General features: G+C 38.7%; 1 protein-coding gene across 1 annotated transcript in view; it reads left to right on the top strand.

Annotated features, from left to right (window-relative positions):
* ANKRD55 (ankyrin repeat domain 55) overlaps positions 1-16,026 on the top strand; it is a 127,096-nt gene that overhangs the window by 100,615 nt on the left and 10,455 nt on the right. Inside the window, exons 7-8 of the mRNA XM_037799279.1 lie at positions 5,407-5,591; positions 11,824-11,991. Coding sequence (XP_037655207.1) covers positions 5,407-5,591; positions 11,824-11,991 — 353 coding nt within the window. The remainder of the gene's footprint in view (positions 1-5,406; positions 5,592-11,823; positions 11,992-16,026) is intronic.

Below are 16,026 nucleotides of genomic sequence, written 5' to 3'. Positions count from 1 at the left end.
GCAGGAACCCAGACCACATGACTCCCAGTGCAATGCTTGATAAGAGGAAGATTACAAAGCCACTTAAGCCTAGAGTAAACAAAGAGAAAGTCAAGTTTCGAAATCAACCCTGAAACAAAAACCTGTTTAGGAAGGCGGACTCTTAAAGGGTAACCTAAGTTAGAGTGGTCTTCATTTGTAAGTTCCCCCAGTACTCGATGGTGGAGAGGAAGGGGGTTGAGGAGAATGAGGGAAAACAGGGACTGGCCTAGGAGTAAATATAAAGAAAGAAAGAAGAGAAAAGATAATAAAGTAAAAGAGATAATCAAGAAAAGAGAGAGAAGCAAAAAGGACCAGATAAAATTCTATACTGTTTGGCTTTGCCCATAGTTTGTGGGGCTTGTTTTACTCGTGTATTTATTTATTCATTGTTCAGCATATATTTATTGAGAGTTACTCTTTGCCAGGATCCATCTCAGCAGAAAGATTCCCAGTCACGTGTTTAGCAAGAATAACCACAAAGATGTACTGGAGCAGACATCCTGATCTTGCCAGACAGCAATAAGCAGAAGCCAGCTTCTTTCTACACATGAATGCAGCAGGAACATAGATTTTTTTTTTCCATATTAAGCATCAATACACCAATGAAATAAAGAAGTTCAGCCTCAGCTCCCTCCCACCATTTCTGTCTTCCACTTGTTTTCCAGGGGAGTCAGCCCCAGGCTTTGGGGTCCAATGCCCTTTGGAGTCCAGGCCAAGCAGGGAGCCGAGGTCTGAAGAGGTTGACCATGGAGATGGTCCAGACTCTGAACCAGGGGGGTTGGCCACCTTTCACACTCTGGTTAGCCCCAAACACTCAATTCTCAAATGTTCGCAGTGAGAAAACCAGTAGCTCTTCCCCACCAGCTCCATTCCAGTAAAACACATCTGGCTACAGCTGAACTAATGGGGCCAACATAGTCTTATATTACAAAACCACTCAGCAATTTGGAAGCAATGTGTGATCTAAAACCCCAGCCTCTGCTTTATATAGTTAACATCATGGGCAAGCAATGCAAACAGATCCCTACATACAGGAAAAGGAAGGAGACAGGAGTTCCTCCAAGAAAAAGCTACCATAGAACTAATACACCAGATATATGTTAACAAATAACCAACTAATCCTAAATCTCCCACTAAGATTACTTAGAAAGTCATCTGGAATACAGAAGGTCACAATCAGGACATTGAGCTCTTGTCTTTATCAGTTTGTCTGTAGCCAAATCATTCCACATTAATTCAACTCCGTTCTTGGCAAGGCTGCTTTTGGGTCAGGCTCCTCCACTCTACTCACTTTTGAGGGGTAAAGAGAACATGAGCAGAACTGAGATAGTCCCGGCAGTTTTCAGAGCATATGAAGGCAACATTAGGGACTACCCCATGGACAAAAACAAACAAATACAGAGAATGAACAAATCCACAATCCTCATCTGGTGGTCCACCCTACAATTCTAGAATCCCATGAGATAGCATATTTATAGTATTGTTACTTCCCCATATTTAGTGGCCCATCTGGGGAACATCCCTATTTCTTCTCTACTGGGGCTTTCTGGTCTCTGTGACATACATCCCCCGCCCAACCCCACCTCAGTCTAGAACCTACATTTAGCTAACACCCAATCCAGACTCCCAAGTTGTAAATGCTGTAACTAAGAGACCACTGATCCAGCCGCCTTGGCTTACAAGCCAATGCTCTCTAGGTCTCCCTCAAATGCTTGTGAGAGCACACCATGGCAACCCTCCTAGGAAAGGCTTTTTTTTGAAAGAAAAATTAATGTATTTATATTGTATTCTCTTTATTATTATTATTAAATTCAGTTTTACTGAAATACATTCACACACCATACAATCATCCATGGTATACAATCCACTGTCCACAGTATGATAACAGTTATACGTTCATCACCACAATCTATCTCTGAACATTTTAGGAAAGGCTTTTGAAGTGCCTTAATGTTGAACTCTAAAGAAGGTCTCAGTTTGCAAGGCACGCATGGCCGCTACTGACCCCACAGATCTAAACAGCAGTTTTTACTTTAGTTCCTCAGTATGAACATGCAGAATTACTAAACAGACTATTCCTTTGTCAGAGACAGTCTGGTGGTATAGTGGTTAAGTGCCAAGACTCTGCAGACAGACTCAGTCTCAGCTCTGTCACTTCTTAGCTGTGACCTTGGGCAAGTTACTTAATTTCTCTATATACCTCCATCATCTCCTCTATCAAATGGGAATAACTATAGTGCCTACCTTCTGGTTATCAGGATTACCTTTTTGTTATCAGGATTAAATGAGATAGTACATGGAAATGCTTAGAACAGTGTCGGGTACAAAATGTACATGCAGAAAGTGTAGTTATTAGCAATTTTCCTGGGAGAATCTTCTTGCAAAGAAAAGGAAACTATACAGGATAATGTTGTAAGGGGAAGCCAGATGTAGAGGCAAAGGAATTGTCTGGAAAATTCAGGACAGAAAGGTATTTGGTGGTGGGGGGAAAGTGTGGGGGTTGGGATCTGCCTTCACCTATCCAGGGAAGCAGTCAGTCATAATCCAGCTCTCAAGAGAACTGCCAACTGGGACTGGCTGGTGGGGATCCCCGAAGAGGCAGACTCGAATCCTGAGCAGCAACTCTTATTTTAGCTTCCTACTTCCAAAATGGCTCCTGCCAAAGGTCAGCCCAGGAAGGAGGAAGAGAGAGTGTGAGGAGTGGAGTTTTTGTTTTCCCTCTGTGCTTGGTGCTCCCTTGTCCACACAGAGGAACAGCCGAGCAGTGCCAGGGTGTTTTGCCCTTTGAATCACCTTGGTAACCTGAATTCCTTTCCTCTTCTAGTAAATTGTTAACAAAATAAATTCATAGAGCTGGCACTCTTTTAGCTTCTGTTTTCCTTCTCAAGAGGGTAGTGCTTTTTAAAAAGTGTCTCTTGATTATTTAGAATGTATTTTAGACCCCGTCAAAATACGTTTTGGAAATAAGAGGTAAAAGAATCATAGGTAAGTTGATAAAGCAGCACAAATTCATGTATGGATGGGTATTCAGTGTGGCAGACTTCTGGTGACAGGCATGGCTTGAACTCAAAACAATTGATCAGAGTTACTTAAAAGTCACTGGTAGACAAAGGAAGGGCCAAGGGAAGAAGAGGATGTATGACAGAAGGCAAGAGAAAGAGAAGGAAAAAGGTAGGCACAGCCAGCTTTGTGAGCATGGGACCACTGCAGCCACAGAGGCCCCAGGTTCAGAAGGGGACCCAGTGCTTGAGGTTTAATCCTCTGCGATCATCTTCTTAAAGTTCTCAATAATTTTATTTTGAATTTGTATCTTGTAAGTGAAGCCCAATAGGACAGTGGAGCATCTGCTGGGGGTTTGAGATCTCAGCTCACATGGTCCTGCCTCCCTGGGACAGGTTCTCAGACACCACCCCCACCACCCATATCCCCTACACCCCCCACCCACCAATTGCTATTGTCCTCTGATTTGGGATCAGACAAAGGGAGGGTCAGGGGTGGACACTGGAAGAGTCAAAGGCAGGGTGGCAGGCCTGGGAGGGTCCAGGGATGCTCGAGGGAGGGCAACATTAAATAGCAAATAAAAATCCCCATGTTAGGTTGAGAGAGACACAAGGGAAGAAAGGAATTAGCTTTGTTTCTACTTTTTGAACAGGGGGTTCCATATTTTCATTTTGCCCTGGACCCCATAACTTATGTAGTTGACTCCGGTGTTGGAATTTAAAACCTACTCAGGACCCTTCTTGGGGCTCAAATTGGGGAGCTCTTAGTCCTCTGCAAAGTTTCAGTTTCATCACTGGTGCTGGCTGTTGGCTCCAGATACAGTGGGCAGACACTTACTATATAATGGTTCATTGTGACTCAAGTCGCAGGGTGAGTAATGGGATATCCTGACAGCCTTCCTGACTAATTTGCAAACAGTGCTAGAGAGAGGGGAGGGAAAAGAAGAGGAAAAGGGAAAATCAATTGGTGGCATTCCGTAGAATTGTGAAAACTGACTCAGACGTTCTAAAACACAACCTTGAGTTTAAATAAACTGGGATAATATAGTGTGAAAAATATCAAAGAAAAAATTTATGTAGGAAAATAAGGTGACTATTAAACAGCATTTGAAATATGTCGGAATTGCAGCATTTAAAAAATCCAACTCTTTTTTTAACCCCTGAGTTCCTGAGCCTAGCAAGTGGCCCAGCTTCTACCTCCGAGATGACAGCCAGTCTCTCTCCTTCCATTAACCTGCTCCTTTCCTACCTCCTAGGAACCCCCATTCTACTGATAAGGCTTTGTGCAACATCTCTATGGATTCATTGAGAAAATAAAAATGCTAATGAGTAAGTTGACTTGAAGAGATATCAAAAGAAACCTGAAAGATAAAACCTTCCATTGGGAGATATAAAACTAGAATTTCCTTTTTACACCATTAGATTTGTTGTCATCTTAAATTGCGACCGCTTATGCAATGTTCTTTGCTTTTTGAGTCCAATTAAGGATATTCAACACCAGGAATACACACCATTACTTTTTTCTTCATTTAAGCTGAAAAGATTGTGGACACACCCAAGTAAGAGCTGGTGACTTTTAAAGATGGCATAGTTTATTTTAAAAGGTTTATAGAATAGACTCCCTTCAGATAAGATTTAAAAGCTTCCTATAGACCTTCCCGGAAAGGTAAATCCAATTTAGATGATTGCCTGAAGTTCTTTTCTTCTCATACTTGGTTGTTTAACTTTTTAATTTATTAACTACTTATTTATTATCTACTTCCTTCCAAAAAGGACTTTTGGTAGTTATACTCCATGGAAATTATGGTAATTTGACCATTTCCAGGTCATTTTGGCCTCATCATCCCACCACCAGTTAGTACTCAGCAGTCATTCTGTGAACGTTAAAATTAACTACTAATGTGATGATACTGTGAGCCTTTGATTGTATACTTTGGATGGATTATATGGTGTCTGAATATCACAATAAATGGCTTTAAAAAATTAGCTATCAGTTTCTCAGCAGTCAACCTTTACAGCAAGTAGGGAAGCAAAACAGACCTAACAGGCAAGCTGTTTTCTAGGTGGCTTGATCACCATGCTAGCTCTGATGTCAGTCAATTGAATACCTGTATTCTGTCCTTAGCTCTCTAATCATGGAAGATAATTTAGCTCTTACGGGAGAGATAACTCTCTACAGTGACTTGAGAAAGTGAAAATTTGTTGGAGAGTTTGTATAGAATGTATTTTCCTTTTCCTTCTAAATTTTTTTTTTTTTTTTTTTTTTTTTTTGGTGGGGGGAGTGGATTTCTTTACTTAAGGTTTTAAGGTTTTCATGTTGACATGCATATGCTGGGATGAGGACTGGATTGTACATAAAGGTTTTTCTTTGACCCTTTTTTTCCAGAGTGGAAATAGAATTCTGTGTTCCATTATTCTGAGCCATCACCAGAGTCCGTCCATAATCAACTATGATGATGAAAGCGGGAAGACTTGTGTGCACATCGCAGCAGCGGCAGGTTTCAGCGACATTATTAACGAACTGGCAAGGGTCCCCGAGTGTAACCTACAGGCTCTGGATGTGGATGACAGGTATCCATGGCTACCCAGGAAGTGCTAGGAACTACCAGTAATCCTTTCCAAATTTTAATCTTAAAATAAAGATGTTTAAGGAGTGATCCTACACGACTATCACCTCATTGCCAGTAATATTTACACATGTTCTCGTGACAATAAAAATTGCTCTATTTTAGTCAGGACAGGAAAAATTATTGTTACGGAGAGAAACACTGTGACTGTACGGTATTGTCAAATTTTCCACCTTTTTGCTAAACATCCTCAGTGTTCACAGAAGGCTTTCTGTATATCAGCTTCCTGCTACATGTACTTTCTGTTCTTAATAGTAGGGTTTTTTTTTTTCCTTCATTTCTGGATTATGTTGTAAAGTCAACAAGTTCTTGTTATCCAGAGAAGAGCAAAAAGAGGCTTTGTATTCAGAACTATTAGGCTCTTAGAACTAGAAGGGATCTTGTATCAGTTTTTTTTTTTTTTTTAATTATTATAGATTTATTACCATAGGGAAGGAAGCTGGGCCCAGAAAGGTGAAAGGACTGAACTCCAGAGCTATTTATAAATGAAGACTTTTACCCTTGTCTTCCCAACTTAGAACTTTTCACCTACAATGCCGTTTATCTAACCTTTGTTTTGGTTAAGCATTGCTTCAATGGCAATATAAGAATAATATAACAACAAACAAGACTATTAAAAATAAGTAAAAGGCCTGCCCATATTATGCATGATTTTTTTTTACCCTCTTCAAGTACAAAATTAACCATTTACTTATCATGATTTTAGATGCCCCAAGAAAGCACCTTTTACTTCCTAGTGTCTGAAATATTTTTAACACCAAAGAAAAAAATGTTGAGTTCCACAGAAGTCCCAGAAGCTGGAGATGGTTAACACAATGACTTTAATTAACATTAGAGCATAAATAATTGGTAGTAGGTTTTTTCCTAAGAGCAGGTGTTGCTCCTGAGCTGTTAAGAAAGTAGAAGGACTTCAGTTACATGAGGAGAAAAGGTAAATGATCCATAAAGAGAAAAAAAGAGCAAATTTAAGAAAGGAGGGCTGGGGATGAGTGTCTGCCTACTTCAGAGTACTCCTAGAACCAGCACTGGATAAGTTATTTTCTATTTTTCCTTACCACATGCTTAACAAAGAAAATCCAGTTCCCCAGACTCAAGGAAGAAAATAAAAACAAGAGGAGGAAAAACACAAACAATCAAGTTCTATGAGAGTTCAAAGCAGAAGTAAAATCTCAAAGAAAGCCTAGTTCCTGCTCCAGTGCCCAGGTCAAGTCTCTCATTATAGCAACTCCTGCCCTCCACTTTTTTTCCACATTTTCTGCATTGTAACTTCATGTAAGCTTGTGTTACTGGGAGAATTTTCAAATTTTTAATAGGTTTAAGTGCTTTAAACATTTGCAATAATTGTGACTTCCCTTTCCTTCTTCTCTTTCCTGGTGGAGAGAAGATTTTTGTAGAAAAGGAAGAATAAGGTTGTAATAGTAAGAAAGTAGAGAGAAAATACAGGGGCACCAGCCCTCCTAGATATTAAGACACACAGTAAATCTATGATTTTGAAACATTATGGTACTAGCCTAAGATTAATGGCACAGAACACATAGCCCAGAAGTAGCTTAAATGTCTAGAACTTCATCAGCCTATGATGTCACACTTCTCTTGAATGCCCAGTGCAATAATCTGAACCACTGCCCAGCTTGTCCACAGGGAGTCATTTATCAAGTTCTCCCACCCAATGTATTTATGGGACTTCTCTGGGGAATTTTACATGTTCTATAAATCCTGAGCCAATACTGCATTTTTGTACCCATCATCCCCTGCCATTCAGAGGCCACCACATCAGCCTGTGCTACTGTCTACTGAATTTCTTCTCCTGAAGCAGGGCACTGACCCTTCCCCTCAGCTCCCCACTGAGACCATTATGATATGTTTGCAGGATGCTCCTGAAGGCTTGCAGATAAGAAAGGAACTATAACTTAGATTTGAAATTGGATATTACAGACCATATATTAGTCAGAAGTTATCTATATGCTCCTATCCATATACTGAAAAAAATAATACTAACAAGTTTTCCACATGTTCTTCAGAACCTCTTCTTCCATGTTGATGGTCAGAAGAATTAAAAGAATTGGGCTTAGTGGTTCCTATAAAAAGAATACTTTACAATGCTTCACAGTGAATTGTCACATATTAAGCCTGACTAGATCAATGTCCAATTCTCCATCCACTGAATTTATTGGCAATATATTCTCCAAAAGGGAGGGCATAATCTGCTAGTGCTTCATCTTGTTTCAGAATAAATGCTGTCTCGAGACCTCTCTGACAGAGAATGGAACAAATCATATCTGCCATATATTCAAATAAGCAGTGTGATAGACTACTGTATTGGAAAAAATATATATGGCCCTACCAAGTGTTCTGAAGTTGCTGTCCAAAGCAAAAGAAGGCAGGTGCTTGATCAACAGATGACAAGCTTGCACATGCAGACTCTGTGGGCCCACTGTGGCTATGGCCCAAGACCCCTCAAGGGCATCCCCACCTGAGCCCTCCTTTGCCAGTCCTCAGATTGCCTCCTCTCTGAGAAACCACTTTTGCTCTCCCAGGAGTGCCCTTCTGCCAAGGTTTCAGCCCCCACATAAAGCCACGGAGAGGAGAAATTCTATCCCCATTGCCTTCCAAGCCCTCCTTTCTTGCCCAGTTTTGATCCTTTTCCAGAGTGACTGGCACAGGAAATAGCCATTCTCTTCATGGGAGATCCCATTTGTAGGAATTTTAACTTGCCCTTTGCCTCTCCCTAACCACCAAACACTAAAACAGGACATGAGAGTGTGACATCATCAGTACACCGTCCAAAAATATGGCTTATTCCATCTCAAATAATGTCATGTGCAAAATGGTACATCCAGACCCTTTTCACAATATTTTCCAAAATGACAAGATAGCCAGAGCTATCCATCCTTTGGCCACTTCTAGGATCACCTCTGGATTGTCTGGTAGCAACTGTCTAGGCAATTACAAGTCCAAGGATTCTACTACTACTACTATTACTACTACTAATAATAATAATAGTCATAGTAATAGTAGGGAGGTACAGAACAGCATGTACAGAACAGCATGAATCCACACTTAAGAAAAATACATTTTTTAAAGGAAAGCTAATTGGCAGAGATGCAACTCTACCTCCCCAGAAGTTAATCTTTTATGTGCTTCAGCTAAGCCACAGTTTCTGAGACTTTCTGTTCTAGATGAAAGTAGTTGCTATACATCAGGAATACTGAATATCTCCTGGGACAGAATCCCAAAACGTGGACAGAGTCCTTTTTCAGAGCTAAATCCAAACCTTGACCTTCCAGAAGGTAAAAAACAGCATGCAACTTTTAAATGAATTGCCCAAATACTCATTTCTACCCCAAAGAGTAAAACAAACAAAAAAATCAGGGTCCGATATTATTCAGGATTATTTTGTTATCAGTATGATAAAGGCAGTATCAAAATATAATCATTATTTAGCATATTTTATTGAGCCCCCTTTTATGTGTTAGACACCCTGCTAGGTGCTAAGGATAGCATAAGTGAGCAAAATGCCCCCATTTCCTTCCTATGTGGAGCTTATAAGGGGAAAGGATGGAATATTTAATGTACCAAGTATGAATTTCATTTTATAAGCCAGATTTTCAAAAATTTTGATGGTTTCTATTATCTATAATTTAACCTAATTTCTGTTTTTGAGCTGTCATCTCACTACGTTAGTGACAAACTTAACCTAGATCTTTTTCAGCCCCCACCCCTTTCCCTTATCATGCAATGATCCTGGAATCTTTTACATGCCAAAGTGTGTAGTAAAAAGGTGGAGGTTGGCCTTCTCATCCTGTCCTCCTCTTATGGCCTTCAACTGTTTCCATGCTGTGCTTAGCAGCATAGAATCTTTTGGGACTGTCCCATTTACCTAGACCCACCACAGAGACACTCCACACTCCCTGAAGCAAGGTTCCGGTCTCCTCTGCTCTTGGGTTCCATACTCCTTCAGGCTCACATCACCTCACCCCCACACAGCCTTGACAGTGGAGGTCAGTGGGGCAGAGGAGATGGAGGGCAGACTCTCTTTCTAGCCTCAGGAAGTCTTTCTCCCTTCATAATGTCAATCAAATACTTTGCTTTTGCTCCAAATCCACTCCCAGTGCTGGGAAAACAGGAAGACACTATTTATTCCCTGAGACTAAGCACAAAGTCAACCATCTCCTTGAATTAGAGAAAGAGAAAAGGTAGAAAAATATGCGTATATTCAGTATCTCAAAATATGACCCCACTACATTAATAAATGGTGTTGAGAAAAGTTGGCTATGTAACTGGAAAAATAGTCCAATTAGCTCTGTACCTCAACTCACTTTCCAAAATACACAAAGCGACACACAGGATTTTTTAATCTAAATAAATCTAGAAGGAAATATGGGTTTTCTTTTTATTGACATTCAGTAAAATACCCCCCTTTCTTTTTTAGTGTAAAGTTGTATGAGTTTTAACACATACATAGATTCATGTAACCACCACCACAGAAAAGATTCAGAACAATTCCATTAACTCTAAAATCATGCTGTCCTTTTGTAGTCAAATCCTCTCCCACCCCTAAACCCTGGCAACTACTGATTTGTTCAGTCTTTACGGTTTTCCCTTTTCCAGAATGTCATGTAAATGGAAAGATACAGGATGCAAGTTTTTGAGATTTTCTTTCACTTAGCAGAATGTATTTGAGGTTCATCTTTGTTTTATATATCAGAAGTCCATTTCTTTTCTCTGTATGGATGAAACACAGTTGTGTGTTTTTTTGTTTTTTTGTTTGTTTGTTTGTTTTTTTATCCATTTACCCTTTGAAAGACAGTTGGATTGTTTCTGGGTTTGGCAATTATGACAAATGCTGCTATAAACAATCTTGTGCAGGTTTTTGTATGAACAGAAGTTCTCATTTCTCTAGGTAAATATCTAGAAGTGGGACTGCTGGATAATGTGATAAATATATGTTTAACTTTGGAAGAAGCTGTCAAACTGTTTCCCAGAGTACCTGTACCATTTTTCATTTTCACCAGCAATGTATAAAAGTTCCATTTGTTCTTTATCTTCATCAGCACTTGGTATTGTCAGAATTTTAAATTTTAGCCATTTAAATACATATGCAGTGGTTTCTCTTTGTGGTTTTAATTTGCATTTCCCTAATGACTGTTACTAAGCATCTTTTCATGTGCTTTTTTATCATCCATATATCTTCTTTGATGAAGAGTCTGTTCTGATCTGTTACCCATTTTTTACATTAGTTTTTTTTTTATTGTTCAGTTTTGAACAATTTTATATTTTCTGAATACAAATCCTTTGTTGGATATGGGATTTGCAAATATTTTCTCCCAATCTGTGACTTTTCTTTTTCATTTTCTTAAGAAAATACTGGTTTAATAATTTAACAAAGGTTTAAATACAGAGGAATATTTATCTGCCCTCTGACTGATGAATGACTTTCTAAGCATAACATCAAGAAAGAAACAAAAAATAAAGAGGCAATTAAATGTGATTATGTTTTAATTTTTATGGAAAAATCATTAAAAATTAAAAGTCAAGTGAAAAATTGGAGAAAATGTGTGCATAAATATAACTGATAAAAGATTGATACCTTTAATATGCAAAGAGCCCATGCATGTTAGTAAGAAAAACACTAACACTCTAACAGAAAAAATGGACAAAGGACATAAAAAGTCATTTCAATGAAAAAACTCAAATGGCAAATACATATATATTTCAAAAGTTCAACTGCACTATTAATTAAAGAAATGCAAAAGAAAACATTGAAGTATCATGTTTCCTACCAAATTGGCAGTTTTTAAAAGATGGTGATAATAGTCAATGTTAAGGAAGGAGAAAGGAGGATAAATTGAGACAATCTTCTTGGAAGGTAGTTTGGCACTATGTATAAAGAGCCTTAAAATTGTTCATACTCTGCCCCAGCATTTCCTCTTCTAGGAAATTCTCAGCAACGTCAGAGATGGTGGAAGGCCAAGGACTCCTTAGAGCTAGAGGAGAAGTCCATACACATGCACACCATCATCCTTAAGTCCCATATAATACTTATTTTTCCCATACCATAAATAGCAACAAATTTTTCTTGTCACAACCAGACATTGAGCAGGTGCTGTTACTGTTTAAGCAACCTGTCCCATTCATGAGCTCAGACTTGTGTTTTTTCCCACGTGGTTCTCCAGAACACCTCTGCATTGGGCTGCAGCTGCAGGGAAGGCAGAATGTGTCCAGTCACTGCTTGAGTTGGGCATGGACAGCAACCTGCGAGATATCAACGAGAGTACACCGCTGGCGTACGCCCTGTACTGTGGCCACATGGCCTGTGTCAAACTCCTCTCCCAAGAGAACAGGTAAGTACACCTGGAGGCACCCATTTTTGTCTTCCTCTCAAAGATTTATAAAATTGGATGAAACAACACTGCAAGGATAGTCTCCTTGCCTACCGATGTGCAAAACCAACAATAGCTTAATTTTGTGTTTACTGTTATCTGACATACAGAGAAATATTCTATATTCCAGTCCATTGACCTCATATTCACATGACTTTAATCCTTACTTTCCTTTTTCTTTCTTTCCTCTTCCCTTTATGCCATAGCTTCTACTCTTCCTTTTGTCTGGATCAGGGGTTCGCAAACTTTTTTGGTCTCAAGACCCATTTACACTCTCAAAAATTATTAAAGATCTCAGAGTTTTTGTTATTCAAGTTACACATATTAATATTTATGGTATTGGAAATTAAAGTGTGAAACTTTTAAAATGTTTATTTCTTTATTCATGTAAACAATAAACCCATTATATTTTCATGTTATCATAAATAATATATTTTTAATTAAAAGGAACCCTATATTCCAAAGCAAAAATATTGTAATGATGAGAGATACATTGTTTTCAATTTTTTAAAAATGTCTTTGATTTCTTAATGGAAGCTTAATAGAAGACAGCTGGATTCTGTTTCTGTTGCAACAGGTTGTTTTGATTGAAGTGTTTGAAGTCAGTCTGGCCTCACATAAATGTTGGAAAAGAAAGGAGTATTTCAATAGTCTTTGCAGTCAATTGTGGGTATTTTTCTTTGATATTATGCAAACACTTGACAGCTATTAGTTTCCTAAAGGTTAGTTGCAATGTGGACTCTGTCACCACATCAGTGAACTTTTTGTACTTTGTTGCATTAAAATCCATTAGTCTATCTTACATTTTTAATGGGTCTTACACTGTTTTAGTTTTGCTAAAGCTGCTGAAATGTAATATAACAGAAATGGGCTGGCTTTTAACAAGGGGGATTTATTAGCTTGCAAGCTTACAGTTCTGAGGCCATGAAAATGTCCAAATCAAGGCATCATCAAGACAATACCTGGATTCCTCTGTCAAATGGCAAGGCACATGGTGGCATCTGCTGGTCTCTCCCTTCTCTACCAGGCTTCATTGCTTTCAGCTTCTTCCTTGTGGCTTTCTCTCTGAGCTTCTGTTTTTTTCTCTCAGCTTCCATGTCTTTCTCTATATATTTCATCCTCTTATAAAAGACCCCAGTAAAAGGTGAATGAAGTGGGTCACATCTTAACTTAAGATCCTACTCACCAGAGGATCCTACTTTGTCCACACCCACAGGAATGGATTAACTTTAAGAACATACTTTTCTGGGGTCCATAAAGCTTCTAAGCCATCACATATGCCCATGCATGATTTTATAATAGCTTGCAGTGGTCATTTTGGAAAATATTGGTTCATTTAGTTATGCAGATCTTCCAAATGATGTGTTATGCAGATCTTCCAAATGATATGATATCAAAAAATGACATTTGCTAATATCACCAACAATCTCATTAAAAAAGCCTTTATGTATTGGGAAGCTGTCAAGTTCAGAGTGGTTAAAACAAGTTTTCCAAAATTCTAAATTTTCCTTCAAATCTAGACTTTTGTCATTGGCAACAATTACTGTCAGTCATTTTCCTTGAGTGTCTGGCTCATTTTGTTCATTTTTTAAAAAATTTATTCAAATACCCAATTCTGAATATCCACAGTTGTCTGTAAGTCATAAAAATGTTATTCCCTGAGAAAAAAGTGGCTAGTTCAGCTGGCAACACAAATAATTGCACAGATGTTTTGCTTCAAGACAACCATTTACTTCAGCATGTAGTAGAACTGCTTTATGAGCACTTCCTATTTTGTCAGAAAGATTTATACTTGAGGGTAAATTTTAATAAAATTAATAAATTTTACTGCTTCACCAAAGACATCATTAAGTTAAACTGAATTTTTTTTTAATTGCAAGTATGTGTTGGTAGAGAATGCAATGACTATCAGTAGTATTGTTTGATGCCACTGCTTTGATTTGTGCTAAGGTGCCCACAGTTTTGTACACCATCTCTGTTGCACCATCACTCCAAAAGGTAGCACAGTGAAAATGAAAAATAACAACTTGGTGCATTATTATGAAAATAGTTTTGCTTCATGGACCCCCTGGAAGAGTCTTGGGAACCTTGCAAGTTTATTGGACCACACATTAAGAACTACCAGCCTAAAGCACAACCTGTAATAGGAGAAGAAGATAGGTTGTGAAAGTTGATAAGTAACAGTATTTAGCACAGGGACACATTCTGTAACTGGGAAATCTGAAAGAAAATTAAAGTCTTCTGGGGCTCCTGCAAAGGTAGTATTAGAGTTGTCTTAGTTTGCCAGGTGTGCTATGACAAATACCATACACTAGTTGGCTTAAATAACAGAGATTTACTCTCACAGTTTTGGAGGCTAGAAGTCCAACATCAAGGTATCACCAGGCCATGTCATCTCCCAGAGTCTGTAGCATTCTGGTGCTAGCTTGCCAGCAATCCCTGGGGCTCCTTGGCTTGAACCTGGACTCTGTCTCCATCACATAGTGATCTCTTTTCCCTTCTCTGGCTTCTATCTCCATGTCCAATTTCCTTTGTTTATAAATACCTCAGCCATATTAGATTAAGACCCACCCTCACTCAGTTGAATACAACATAACTAAAAACATTGTCAAAGGTCCTATTTACAAATGGATTCACACCACAGGACTGGGGATTAGATATTGAACATATCTTTTGTGGGGGATATGATTTCGATCCCCAGCAGGAGTCCAGGAAACTGTTCAATGTTTCAAAGGTCTAGTGCAAGATGAATAAATGAAGATAAAAATACATCATGGCTAATGTAAACTATAGACTTTACTTAATAATAGTGTACCAATATTGGTTCACCAATTGTAACAAATGTACCACACTAATGCAAGATGTGATAATAGGGGAAACTGTTGGGGGGAGGAGGGGATAGGGGGAGGGGATTTATGAGAACTCTCTGTACTTTCTGCTCAGTTTTTCTGTAAACCTAAAACAATTTTTAAAAGTAATTTTTTTAAATAAAGGAAAAGAAAAAAAGATAATATACAAGTACTAGAAAGAAAAATATATCACTGCAATAAAAATTCAATTACGTACTGTGTGACCTGTAGAAAAAAACCATTATGTGTATGCAACTAGAATAAGTGGTGATGTGTTTCAAATTACAAATTACAATATCTTACGCCAAAGAGTAATGTTGAAATCTGACCCTTAGGGATATGTACATGTATCAGGTTTCCTTGTTAACTCGTATTGCAGAAAGCATTAAACCAATTACAGCCTCAAAAGAAAATAACATAGAACTTTCCAAGGAACAAAAACAGAATAGTTCCTCAGGGGAACTTTCTACATAAGGACAAGCTGCCAGACAATTGCTGACCTTTTTCCTTTTGAGTTTGCCTGCCCACTGGGCACTGCTCACTTTTTGCCTGCTGCCACACCCAACCTCTGGCATACACACTTCCTTTTCTTCTCCAGCTGCAGCCTAGACCAAAGCCTGCTTCTCTGGTTTAAAAAGTATTTTTCAATAGGCAACTTATTAGTAGTTAAAAGGGAAATAAAGAACAGACCCAGCATAAAATGGGCACATTTCCTGAGGTGAATAATGTCAGAGCTCTGTCGTCCAGATCCCCTTTGGATCCCTCTCCAAATCTAGGCCAGATTTCCAGGCCTAGAACCACCTCTCATCACCTGTGCAACCTCCACCCACTACCAACTAGTTGAAGCCTGACTCACCCTTGACCTTCATCTCTTTGACTTAAAGATTATTCACCCACTGACATGTCCTTTCAGCTTAGTTTAAACCTTGGTGAAAACAGATTATCTAGGAACAAATTTGGAAGGATGATCCCTGAGAGTCCAAAAAAAATCTAATTAAGAAATGTTCTAATTGAGCAGAGGACTGATCATGGTGATGAATCACCTTTTGAAGGAGATTTCACAGGATGTTGAGAGTTGTTGCCCATCACCTTTGACTTGGGAGAGTTTAGGGGTGTCTTTGGGTGATCTCAGACAATCTGCTTAAGT

The sequence above is a fragment of the Choloepus didactylus genome, chromosome 11, assembly GCF_015220235.1.
Source record: "Choloepus didactylus isolate mChoDid1 chromosome 11, mChoDid1.pri, whole genome shotgun sequence".
Classification (NCBI taxonomy): domain Eukaryota; kingdom Metazoa; phylum Chordata; class Mammalia; order Pilosa; family Megalonychidae; genus Choloepus; species Choloepus didactylus.
The sequence above is the reverse complement of the archived record's forward strand: the minus strand, read 5'-3'. Positions and strand labels throughout refer to the sequence as shown.